The 12,197-nt window shown below is 51.9% G+C and overlaps 2 protein-coding genes across 2 annotated transcripts; one reads left to right on the top strand and one right to left on the bottom strand.

Annotated features, from left to right (window-relative positions):
* Positions 1–882: 882 nt before the first annotated feature.
* On the bottom strand, positions 883–3,352 carry LOC115330777. The gene has a single exon (XM_040218952.2). It carries the CDS (start codon positions 3,327–3,329, stop codon positions 918–920), a length of 2,412 nt encoding a protein of 803 aa, XP_040074886.2. The 5' UTR covers positions 3,330–3,352; the 3' UTR covers positions 883–917.
* A 40-nt stretch (positions 3,353–3,392) lies between these two features.
* Positions 3,393–5,488, top strand: LOC115320759 (the record flags this gene model as incomplete). Its single annotated transcript, XM_040218947.3, has 1 exon — positions 3,393–5,488. A coding segment is annotated over one exon (2,061 nt), but the record flags the coding sequence as incomplete, so codon positions are not given.
* Between the last annotated feature and the right edge of the window lie 6,709 nt (positions 5,489–12,197).

Genomic DNA, 12,197 nt, shown 5'->3' with positions numbered 1-12,197 from the left:
TGCGTGAAGCTGTTCGTGCCTCTGGATCAGCGTCTTTTCCCCTCGCGGTTTAGGAACGAGCTTAATCCAGCGTCCACTAGCGACGGAAGATGTGGTGAAGGTACGTCTTTTTTTCGTCCTTAGACGATTTACACAATACCGTGCACAACAGCTCCTCATCACTGATCAGTGCTGGCTTTATATCAACCTACTTAATTGCACTTGACGTTTGAGCGCGGCTCGCCTAGTTGTAATTGGTCAACAGATTGCACACGACCATATCGGCCGCGCTTCAAAGATTTTCATTCTCGCAGTCTTGTACTTTTGCTTTCGAAAACCCCCCTGGCTCCACAACGTTGTCCTATTCGTGCTCCCACGGAATCTATTAGAGTAGATTTGGGACATAGCCATGGTTAAAGGGACACTGACAGGGTATTTATGCTCGCCGAGGTTTTTAGTTGTAGGTGACATATGAGAGCTCAACTACCCAGAACAGAATTTGCGGCTCGAAATTCGGTTTCTTTCCGCCCGAAAACCGCCGATCAAGAATTGGCCGGTTCGAGTCTCGCTCACTCTCTTTTTCGCGGTCACGGGCCGTTTTCTAAGGTATCGATGCGACCACCAAATTTAATCAAAGTCATGGGTCACTGAAGGCACACACTCAATATTAAAAATAGAAAAAAATATGTAGGTTTAGAAAGAGTTATATACGTAAAAACAGGGGACGGGACAACACATCTTTCAACTTTCAACAAACAAATGAATTTATTGCCGGACGCTTCGCCTTCGGAGCTCCACTATAGGAGAGGGAAAGTTAAAAGGAGGGGGAAGGGGAAGGAGGGTGGGGGGGGGGGGGGGGCCAAGACAAGGACTTGGGAGAAACCGTGGGAAAGGACAGCGGAAAGGAGAGGAAGGAAGGAAGCATCCCGATTTCCCTCTCAGGAGCAAGGGGCGCTCGCCCGGCCCGCCAAGGCCGTCAACTCCGGTCTCAGGAATGTAACCTCTCTCTCGGACAGCGACAACGAGGCCGAGGAAATGTTCTTCGGCGCCTCTTTTATGGCGAACGCCTCCACGATCTCGCGCCCGTAGCGGTTCTTGTTGGCCCCCAGAACACGCGCGGGCGGGAACTCGGGGGCGCATGGAGCGCAAACCTTGAGGTGATGGACCATTGGGTGTTGGGAGTCCTCGTCGTTTTTTTCTATTTCTCTCTCATGTTCGCGCAGGCGGTCGTTGAGGCAGCGGCCCGTCTGTCCGATGTACTCTGCCCCGCACGAGAAGGGCACTGAATACACCCGTCCGACCGCGCAGGGAACAAAGGGGGCCGCATGCCTCTTGGCGCAGCTGATCTTGGGAGGAGGGGGAGTGTTTACCAGGCGGCACATGGCGCTCAACTTGAAGGGGCACGAAAAAGCAACGTCCATGTCGAAACGTCGAGCCACTGTTTTTAGTCGGTGGGCGGTGTTGTGGAAATATGGGATGGTTGTATACCTCTGCCGGGCAGGCTTCCGAGCGGCGGTTTTTTCAACTATTAGTTTTCTGAGCGTGGAGGCCAGCAGGTCGCGCGGGTATCCGGCGTTTGTGAGGCGGCTGAGCCGGCTGAGCTGTCCCTCCAGGCTAGATGAGGAGAGGTGTTGACAGGACTTTCTGCGGGTGGAGGAGATGAGACTTTTTGCGATGCCTGCTTTTACTGTCTTTGAATGGTGGCTAGTAAATGGTAGCACCGGCTTCTGCGTCCGCTGCTGGAAGCGCCAGCAAGTGCCTCCCTGGGTGGCCACAAGGCGTAAGTCCAGGAACTGGAGACCCTCCGCCGAGGGGTCCTCCCTGGTGAAGCTCAGGCCATTTGCGTTATCCGTGAAGGCTTTCTGGATGGCGGCTGTGGGCGCGCCGGAGTCGTGGAGCACCAGATAGTCATCCACATATCTGAACACCTGGGTTCCTGGAGCGACGCTGTCCAGTTGCTCCTTCACGGCCTGATCCACGAAGGAAAGGTAGACTTCGCTGAGCGAAGGTGCCAGGCAGGACCCGATGCAGACACCCGATTTTTGTAAATATATTTTCCCGTCATGCTCCACCATGGTCGACCGAAGATATACCCTGATTAATTGCAGGAACGCGCTGAGGGGGATGCCGGAAGAGTTTTGGAATTTGACGATGCCCTGTGTGGTGATGGCTTTTTCTACCGCATCCAGGAGGATGTTGAAGTCGAGGCTGTAGTACATGTCGGTGATGTCTAGGGAGAAGAAGGTGGTACCTGGGCCTGATGTGTGGAGAAGCTGGAGGGCTGGGAGGAGTTCCTGAGAGCTGCCCACGCGGAAAGGCTGGTCCAGGGGGACGGCTGCCAGGTGCTTCTGCAGGTAGAGAGCCAGAGGCTTCTGCCAGCATCCATTTTCTGATACGATGCTCCTCAGCGGGATCTCCGGCTTGTGGGTCTTGGCGGTGAAAAAAACTTTTAGATACTGGTTCGCAGGGGCTGACACTCTCGTGAGAAGCGACGAAAGGTTGTTCGACCTGCAGATGTCTTTGACTTCCGAACGGAGGGTGCCGGACGGTCTTTTGTTAACGAGGACGAAGTTTTTCTTGATGGCGAGTTCAACCTTTTCACCGAAGTTAGACTCGTTCATAACCACAAACACTCCCGTCTTGTCTGCCTCCAAATGCCTCAGGTCAGACCCCCTGAGTTCATTCACCACTTGGGGGAATTCTGGTTTGGTTGGGTGGGCTGCTCCATGCATGCACACCAAACGGGAACCAACGCCGAGGAACTCTTGTCGGGCCGGCTCCGGAATTCTCGACGCGATCTGGTGTACCGCTGCGAGCTGATCCACTCTTGACGGTGTGACAGGGGGAGCGAATTTGGGTCCCTTTGAAAGCAGTGCCTCGGCTTGCGGTGATAGTTTCGAGCCCGAGAGATTCAGCGGAGGCTGAAGCTTGGGACACTGGTTCGCTCGTTTTTCTGTGGATGCAGTCGCAATTACGACCTTCCAAGATGAATCCAGGAGGTCTTGTCCTGACTTGGTTAGAAATATGTACGAAGGGTGAACTGTAAAGCGGGCACCGAAGATGCCCGTCATGAGACCGGGAAGTGACCTCTGCATGACAAGGATTTCCTGCGAGAGCTCACTGCGTGCTATCTGCATGACTCTGTAGTTGGCAGTCCAGCTGGCAGAGTTGAATCCAAATACCTGGTGGACGGCGGGGTGAGGGATGGTCTTCCTGAGGTAGAGTCCAAAGGATCGCAGGCGCAGGCGAAGCAGATACAGTCTCGAGATGAAGAGGGCGGCACGGAGAAAGGGGCCTGGCTGGAAACCCGAAGGTCCGACGCACGGCAGTTGGGGACGTGACAAACACATAGCTCTCGTAAATAATAAACTTCTTAGTGAGCGCGTTGGTAATGATGTAGGTTTAGAAAGTCAGGACAAGACCTCCTGGATTCATCTTGGAAGGTCGTAATTGCGACTGCATCCACAGAAAAACGAGTGAACCAGTGTCCCAAGCTTCAGCCTCCGCTGAATCTCTCGGGCTCGAAACTATCACCGCAAGCCGAGGCACTGCTCTCAAAGGGACCCAAATTCGCTCCCCCTGTCACACCGTCAAGAGTGGATCAGCTCGCAGCGGTACACCAGATCGCGTCGAGAATTCCGGAGCCGGCCCGACAAGAGTTCCTCGGCGTTGGTTCCCGTTTGGTGTGCATGCATGGAGCAGCCCACCCAACCAAACCAGAATTCCCCCAAGTGGTGAATGAACTCAGGGGGTCTGACCTGAGGCTTTTGGAGGCAGACAAGACGGGAGTGTTTGTGGTTATGAACGAGTCTAACTTCGGTGAAAAGGTTGAACTCGCCATCAAGAAAAACTTCGTCCTCGTTAACAAAAGACCGTCCGGCACCCTCCGTTCGGAAGTCAAAGACATCTGCAGGTCGAACAACCTTTCGTCGCTTCTCACGAGAGTGTCAGCCCCTGCGAACCAGTATCTAAAAGTTTTTTTCACCGCCAAGACCCACAAGCCGGAGATCCCGCTGAGGAGCATCGTATCAGAAAATGGATGCTGGCAGAAGCCTCTGGCTCTCTACCTGCAGAAGCACCTGGCAGCCGTCCCCCTGGACCAGCCTTTCCGCGTGGGCAGCTCTCAGGAACTCCTCCCAGCCCTCCAGCTTCTCCACACATCAGGCCCAGGTACCACCTTCTTCTCCCTAGACATCACCGACATGTACTACAGCCTCGACTTCAACATCCTCCTGGATGCGGTAGAAAAAGCCATCACCACACAGGGCATCGTCAAATTTCAAAACTCTTCCGGCATCCCCCTCAGCGCGTTCCTGCAATTAATCAGGGTATATCTTCGGTCGACCATGGTGGAGCATGACGGGAAAATATATTTACAAAAATCGGGTGTCTGCATCGGGTCCTGCCTGGCACCTTCGCTCAGCGAAGTCTACCTTTCCTTCGTGGATCAGGCCGTGAAAGAGCAACTGGACAGCGTCGCTCCAGGAACCCAGGTGTTCAGATATGTGGATGACTATCTGGTGCTCCACGACTCCGGCGCGCCCACAGCCGCCATCCAGAAAGCCTTCACGGATAACGCAAATGGCCTGAGCTTCACTAGGGAGGACCCCTCGGCGGAGGGTCTCCAGTTCCTGGACGTACGCCTTGTGGCCACCCAGGGAGGCACTTGCTGGCGCTTCCAGCAGCGGACGCAGAAGCCGGTGCTACCATTTACTAGCCACCATTCAAAGACAGTAAAAGCAGGCATCGCAAAAAGTCTCATCTCCTCCACCCGCAGAAAGTCCTGTCAACACCTCTCCTCATCTAGCCTGGAGGGACAGCTCAGCCGCCTCACAAACGCCGGATACCCGCGCGACCTGCTGGCCTCCACGCTCAGAAAACTAATAGTTGAAAAAACCGCCGCTCGGAAGCCTGCCCGGCAGAGGTATACAACCATCCCATATTTCCACAACACCGCCCACCGACTAAAAACAGTGGCTCGACGTTTCGACATGGACGTTGCTTTTTCGTGCCCCTTCAAGTTGAGCGCCATATGCCGCCTGGTAAACACTCCCCCTCCTCCCAAGATCAGCTGCGCCAAGAGGCATGCGGCCCCCTTTGTTCCCTGCGCGGTCGGACGGGTGTATTCAGTGCCCTTCTCGTGCGGGGCAGAGTACATCGGACAGACGGGCCGCTGCCTCAACGACCGCCTGCGCGAACATGAGAGAGAAATAGAAAAAAACGACGAGGACTCCCAACACCCAATGGTCCATCACCTCAAGGTTTGCGCTCCATGCGCCCCCGAGTTCCCGTCCGCGCGTGTTCTGGGGGCCAACAAGAACCGCTACGGGCGCGAGATCGTGGAGGCGTTCGCCATAAAAGAGGCGCCGAAGAACATTTCCTCGGCCTCGTTGTCGCTGTCCGAGAGAGAGGTTACATTCCTGAGACCGGAGTTGACGGCCTTGGCGGGCCGGGCGAGCGCCCCTTGCTCCTGAGAGGGAAATCGGGATGCTTCCTTCCTTCCTCTCCTTTCCGCTGTCCTTTCCCACAGTTTTCTCCCAAGTCCTTGTCTTGGCCCCCCCCCCCCCCCCACCCTCCTTCCCCTTCCCCCTCCTTTTAACTTTCCCTCTCCTATAGTGGAGCTCCGAAGGCGAAGCGTCCGGCAATAAATTCATTTGTTTGTTGAAAGTTGAAAGATGTGTTGTCCCGTCCCCTGTTTTTACGTATATAACTCTTTCTAAACCTACATCATTACCAACGCGCTCACTAAGAAGTTTAAGAAAAAAATATGAAACCCATTTTTTGTGGCTTCTAAAAAGCTGTAAATACGTTGATTGAAAAAAAAAAAAAAGATCCACAGACAACCGGAAGCATTCTGTGCGTTCGTCGTTTCGCGTATCGTGGGACTCGCGGGGACGGCGATGGCAGCGGACGACGGGCGTGGGACCTCTATTTCAGAACTGTCGTTCGCGGTACCGGCGAATTCTGTCTACCGTTAAAAGAGAAATTTGGGACTGATGAAAAGAATTGGTATTCATCCCGTACGACACGCCCGGCCGCCAAGCCGATTTCCACGAAGACGTCGCCGAGCCGTCGCTCCATTCTGGGGGCTGAAGACAACGCTCGCGCAAACGTCAAGCACGACGTGTCTACTTCGAGTTGAATATGCACACGTACGATTTCTTTACTAGGTGCGAATGTCCCCAAAGCGTGGTGCTTCCCGACTTCGACCCGGGAGTGCTTTTGCTAGAGAAAATGGACAGCAAACTTTCCAACTTACAGTTTACCGGCTGAATTATTACTAAGGAAAGAGATCCACCAGAAACGAGTAGCCCCAGTAGCTCAGTGGGAAAGACGTCGACTTCACACGCGGTAGGGCCGGGTTCGATCCCCCGTGAATTTTTTTTTTTTTTCAAACATTTTTTGATGTTTACATATCTTTTTCTTTTTTTTTTTTACAATCATCACTGAAGAAACGAACAAAAAAATAACAAACAAATGTTGTGGACGATACTTCGCTGAATTAAACGGTATGGGATTTTCGTTTTGACACCTGCGAACTCAATGTAATCACTTTCCACAAAATGCAAGGAGCATATAAATCGGGTAGCGTCCGCTTTCCGAGGTGCCCGTAAATGTTCTACAGGAATTGCAGCCAGCCATTGGTCCCGATCCCGTTGATCTTTCGGAAACTCTGTCGCACAATGCCACTTTGTTTCGGATGCAGGACATGTGAGCCAGCTCTTCACGCAACATCTTGGGTTTATTCTTTTCGGAGCCGATCATGGAAATTCACCACGGGCACTCACTACTCATCTCCGACTCCTCAATGTACAAAACAACTCATCTTGGAGTACAGAACAACGAGCGGAACAAACATAACTGCAAAAGAATCGCACGGCAAGCAGTTCCCGCACGCCGCATCGCACGCCGCATGTCGTGTCGTCTGCTACCGGAGAGAAAAAAAAAAAAAAAACAAAAAAAACGCAGGGTCGGGTGTAGCCACGTGACTTCCGCCAGTCGCTCTCTTCTCTCCACTTCTCCGACCACCGTCGGGTTTCGGTTTCGAGCAGTTGCGTCTTTTGGCTTTAATAAAGAAATACGCTACTCTGTTGCAAAATATTAATTGGGTAGTCCTCCGACACCATAATGAAGCGCCTGGCAAAAAATAAAAAAAAAATTTTGGGGGGTGTCAGTGTCCCTTTAATATAGTACATAAGAACACGTACAGATCTCCCCCTTTTATTGATAGCAACTCACCGGAACAGCTGGACGATCCAGAACTCCGTGGCCGATATATATACATGATCTAAAGGCTTCTACGCGCGACACACGTTCATAACTTTGGCGCGGCGTCAATTCTTGACCGGTATCCAAGCGTGCGAAGGCACAAAGATGCATCACTCGGCGTGCCAAGGAAGCTTTGATCACGCCGCGACACCGGCGACACTTGTTTTCGACGAGTTGTACCTTTTGATACGGCTTCACGCACATTGCACTCGCAAAACACATCCACACGGCGTCGATTCTTGGTCGGTATCCAAGCGTGCGAAGGCACAGAGACACAGCACTTCGGCGTGCCAAGGAAGCTTTGAAGACGCCGCCAGCCCTTCCTTTCGACGCGTTGTGCCTTTTTCCTGCGACACTGCACTTTCGTAAAATTTTCCACGTGTTCACGACGGCAAGTCTCAACAATACACAGAGTCTTCAAAAAGCTTCTTCGGCGAATGACGACGAACGAGTAGAAAACGTGTCCACAGCACGCTGGAAAACCGTAGCAAAGGCTAGCAAAAACGGCAAATCGTATCCCAAGCGAGTGAAGTCCGGCGGCTTCACTTGCGGGAGCGGCAAGCGCGATCCAGCAATTGTCATTGAGATCAGTGGCGTTTACCATGGCAACGTTGCTTTCTTTCTCTCGTGTTCTGTCGCTCTCTTTCGCGATCGTTCACTCGGGACCCCGGGTGTCGGCGCACGGGATTTGCCACTCCTCCTCACCCACCTTTACCCCCTTGGTGCACTCACGTCATTCACAAGGCATAGAGATCATGCACAAGGTAAAGAGCGGACTAGGGGTGTCGCGAACTTTTGTCGAACCAGAATTTTTGGTCGAACTTTCGGGGTTCGACTGGGTAGAACCCCGAAACCGGTCGAACCCGTCGAACCGGTTCGACTGGGTCGAACCGGTTCGACGAACCTTCGACTTTTCACCAAATTCGTACCGGTTCGACTTTGTTTGTGGACAGTGTGGCCAGACCTTGATACAAGCATGTAATAAAAAACAGTTAAAGGAAAAAAAAAAGAAGGAAAGGGAAAAGGAAAAGTTTTTCTTTCCGGAGAAGTGGATGGTTTGCGCCTGTTCGTAGGAGTGATTGAGGGGGCGTCCCTTTGCCTGTTGTCTTTGGTTTTTTTTTTTTTTCTGGTGTGTTGTGTCTTTGAAAGGGGCATGTTGAGTGTTTGGGTGACCTTGTGGTTGTGAGTATATAAGGATGTGGGACTAAATAAATCTTTTAGAGGGAGGAAGTGGCCGAGTGGGCTAACGCGTCTCAGCTCGGAGCGTGGAGCGAAAGCTTGCGCTGGGAATTTCCTGGGTTCAATCCCCGCCGCCCCCGCCCGTTTCGATCTGGATGAGTTTCGTACCGGCACGCGTTCGTGTGATCACTACTGCGTGATGCACGTTAAAAATCCCAGGTTAGCGGTTGTACCGCACTGGCTAAATTTCTCATCTACAGCTAAGAGACCGATTACCCGTTGAGGCGCATCTCCATCAAGGCTGTATAAACATAAAGAGCAAGCCAATTTTTTTAAATCTTTTAGCTGCGTTTGAGACGTTCTCTTCTTCACTTGTCTCTGTCCCTTCTACTTTTAAGTTTCTGTTTCTACCCCAGTCTCGGGTTAAGTTCCATCATGGCAAGCATGTCTAGGCAAGCATGTCTAATCAATGAAGAAGTTAATAACTTAATTTTTAGTACTGTATTAACTGAAATAGCCAAACAGCGCTGCACTTAATTCATCTCTTAGCCATTAGCATCCAATCCGAAGCCAACGGGCCAGCCTGTCGCGCATGCGCACACGAGTCGAACCTCAATAGAAGGTTCGTCGAACTTTCCACTAAAAGTTCGAAAAAGTCGAACCTGGTCGAACGGCACCATTTTGTTCGACCGCAGCGCCCTCTCCACATATCCGGGAAGTTCCGCAGGGTTCGGCGGGGTAAAACGAGGGAGAGGGCACGCGCCCGACTCCGGTAGCAGACGACAAATCGGGACGTTGCCGTTCTCCATCTTTGGGCTGTATCGCCGGGCAGTACGGAACATCGAACTCTCGCTCGTGGCTGCCGTTGTGAAGTGGTTTCCGTTCTTATACCCTAGTTACACGGGCGCTTTGAACTGTCGTTGAGTTCAATCACAGTTATCGGCCCCAACTGTGATTGAACTAAACTGAACTGAGATGGTGCTACACGGCTCTCTAGAACCCAGCTGAAGCTAAAACGAAACTAGTTCTAGTGGCACGTGATCAGTCTAATTATTAAAGTAATCTACTCGGAGAAACATATTTAATTTACTATAAGTATATCGTACGTTATGTTCAATACCTTGTTGCTTTTTAGCGGCGTTTACATCAGTGCCAAAGCAGATTCAGGGCTAAGTTGCGCATATTTTACGCTAGGTGGAGCTAGCTACCACCCACTACGATGGCTGCACCCATTACTATTTGTCCATTCACACAGCTTGTCCCGCCGCCATCTTCGCTCGTTTGGTTATGGTGGCTGGAGAGTTTGGTGGCTTGCCGGCTAGCCGGGATCGTTGTTTTAGCGGCAGCTGGGACGCCTAAAGCTATTCCTTCCCGGATATTTTGCTGCTACGATTCTTTTTAGACGCCTCCACCTGCATTCCGAAAAACAGTAAGTGCCTTGGAAACGATGGTCGGCGGCAGCGGTCCCGCGGACAGGCGCCATTTTACCTCAGTTGGGCAAGTCCGTTCAGTTGAACTGAGGTAGGGGAGCTCAGTTGAACTCAACTGTCATTAGCGGCTCGATGACAGTTGGCGCCGCCGTGTAACTCCGGCCGATCGCGATTGAGTCAACTGTCGGCTCCCGTGTAACTAGGGTATTAGAATAGTTGTGGCTACTCCAAAATCAGCCTATAGCTCTCTGTTGTTCTATTTCGCTAAATGATCAACTATCATATCTATTTTCCGTTACTTAAATAGCAGTTCAGTCAGCCGGCAGTACTACCCTCAACTACTGCGTGTATTGCGGCAGGAGAGCACGTTTTATTTATTGTTTCAGACTTCCACTCATATTCGCTAAAGGGCCTACACTAGTACGAACTTAGTATAGTAAAAAAGGTACAGCCACCGGATACACTTTTCGCTGGAGAGGCACGCCGGCCGGCCACTCTGACACAGTTTTCCCTATTTTTTTTTTATTTGCACGCAGATAACAGCGCAAATGGACTCTGTTAGTCTTTTTTATCTAGCATAGTATTACACGACAACTGGCATATCAAAATCTGCGCATCTGCGCTTGAAAATTCCAAAATGACGCGATTTTAAACAGAGTTTGCACGCCAGCCGGACGCTAGCTACGCCCACTCGGCGGAGGAGACGAGATGCGGGGTGAGAGGAGGAGTGCATTTTTTTCTCTTTTACCCTCTCTGCTATGACCCTAATGGTGTTTCACCTTATGATGTACCGCAGCAAAGGCTACAAGCGCGAGCTCCTTCCTATGGGGGGCATCTCGGCGGCACAAGCTCTCGTGACTTAAAGGGCAACTCCGCTTCTTTTCCAGTAGTGCAAAACTATACAGTTCTCTTTGTTATCATCTACAAAACCCCCATGGCAAATATTACGACGGAATTCCGCCTAGAAGTTCATCAAAATCGCTGTCAAAGTTTGACAAGCACGAATCCGCTGGTTTTGGTTGAGACGTGCGGGCCAGACAACACTGCCCGGCTGCATTTCCGCTTCCTCCAAATTCCTTCTCCCGGCACGTCCGCGACGTCATCAAACATGCACAGCTTCTTTTTTTTTTTTTTTTTCCGGGGAGAGCACATGTGGCGCCAGCGCCGTGAAAGACGTGAGTGACGCGCTCGGCCGGCCCGGATAAGCCGATCGCCTCGTTGAGCGCGGCTTGTGTTACATCGCATACTTTTGAACACCAAGTAAAAGGAGGAGAGGGAAGCTGCTTTTGTAAGAATTTTGAGCGACAGGTTAATCTTCTATAATCTTCTGGGAGGAGAATAGCGACGCCTGTGCTAATCCAGGAGGCACAAAGGAGGATCCTGATAAGAGGGAAGCTTCTTCTTCCCCTTTGTCCGGAAGTGCTCTTTTTAGCCTCGACCGCAAGGAGCAAAAGCGAACAATAATCTCGAACCCAGACGCTCACGGGGAGGGGGGGCTGCGTCGGCCTGCGTCGCCGCTTCCCGTTGAGGGCTTCTTCGCTGGTGTGCCACACTACCGTTTCGCCGGCATTGGTCCTGTTTACCGCGGTATGTGAGTATAGTGCCCGTAATGTGAGAGCCGTGTGTCCATACGCCACTTTGCCGCTCTGTGTTTCCATCTAGCCGAGCCAGAAAACATCTCGCGACGAGTTGACCGCGCCGCGAGTGACGAAGAAGCAAACATGGCGACGGTTTGTGCGATTGCTTTGGTGGCTCCGGTGTTGAGTGTCTTCAACGTCCTCGTGAGAAGGTTCCCCTGCCCTTCAAAGTTATTGCAAGCACCACGAAAGATGTGGAATCGTCGTCTCAACTACAAATAAGCAGGCCTTCACGAGCAACAACGGTGCCGAGCAGACGCTCGGCACAGTTGTGTCAGGCTCACGCAGCCAGCGGCACAGTTGTGTTGGTTGTGTCGTCAGATGTTCAACAACGCCGAGGTATTTTCATTTATCATTTGGCATGGCTTCAAGAGTGGGAAATTAATCTATTTCGCGGATTGTTAACGCCGAGGCGAGTGCCCTCCGTTGCAGTGCCGTCGTCGCACAAAGTGCAGAGAAAACCGGGTGGCGATGGCGGCGGTGCTCTTTGATCTTGCACCGTCGGGTTCATGAAGTCCGGAGTAAACATACGTACGTGCGTCTGCTGGATCGGCGTTTTGGACTTCCTCAAAACTCTTTCTCACGCGCATTTTCCTTGTGAAGCTTAGTAGCTCATTACACCTCATCGTCGACTGCGCTCATTTGACTACGACGGACGAGCCTGCGTGATGTGAATTTCACTGCCTAAGATCCTTGGTGTGCT

Source organism: Ixodes scapularis, unplaced genomic scaffold (genome assembly GCF_016920785.2).
Source record: "Ixodes scapularis isolate PalLabHiFi unplaced genomic scaffold, ASM1692078v2 ptg000854l_1__unscaffolded, whole genome shotgun sequence".
NCBI lineage: Eukaryota > Metazoa > Arthropoda > Arachnida > Ixodida > Ixodidae > Ixodes > Ixodes scapularis.
Note: the sequence above shows the minus strand (reverse complement) of the source record. Positions and strands in the feature narration are given on the sequence as shown.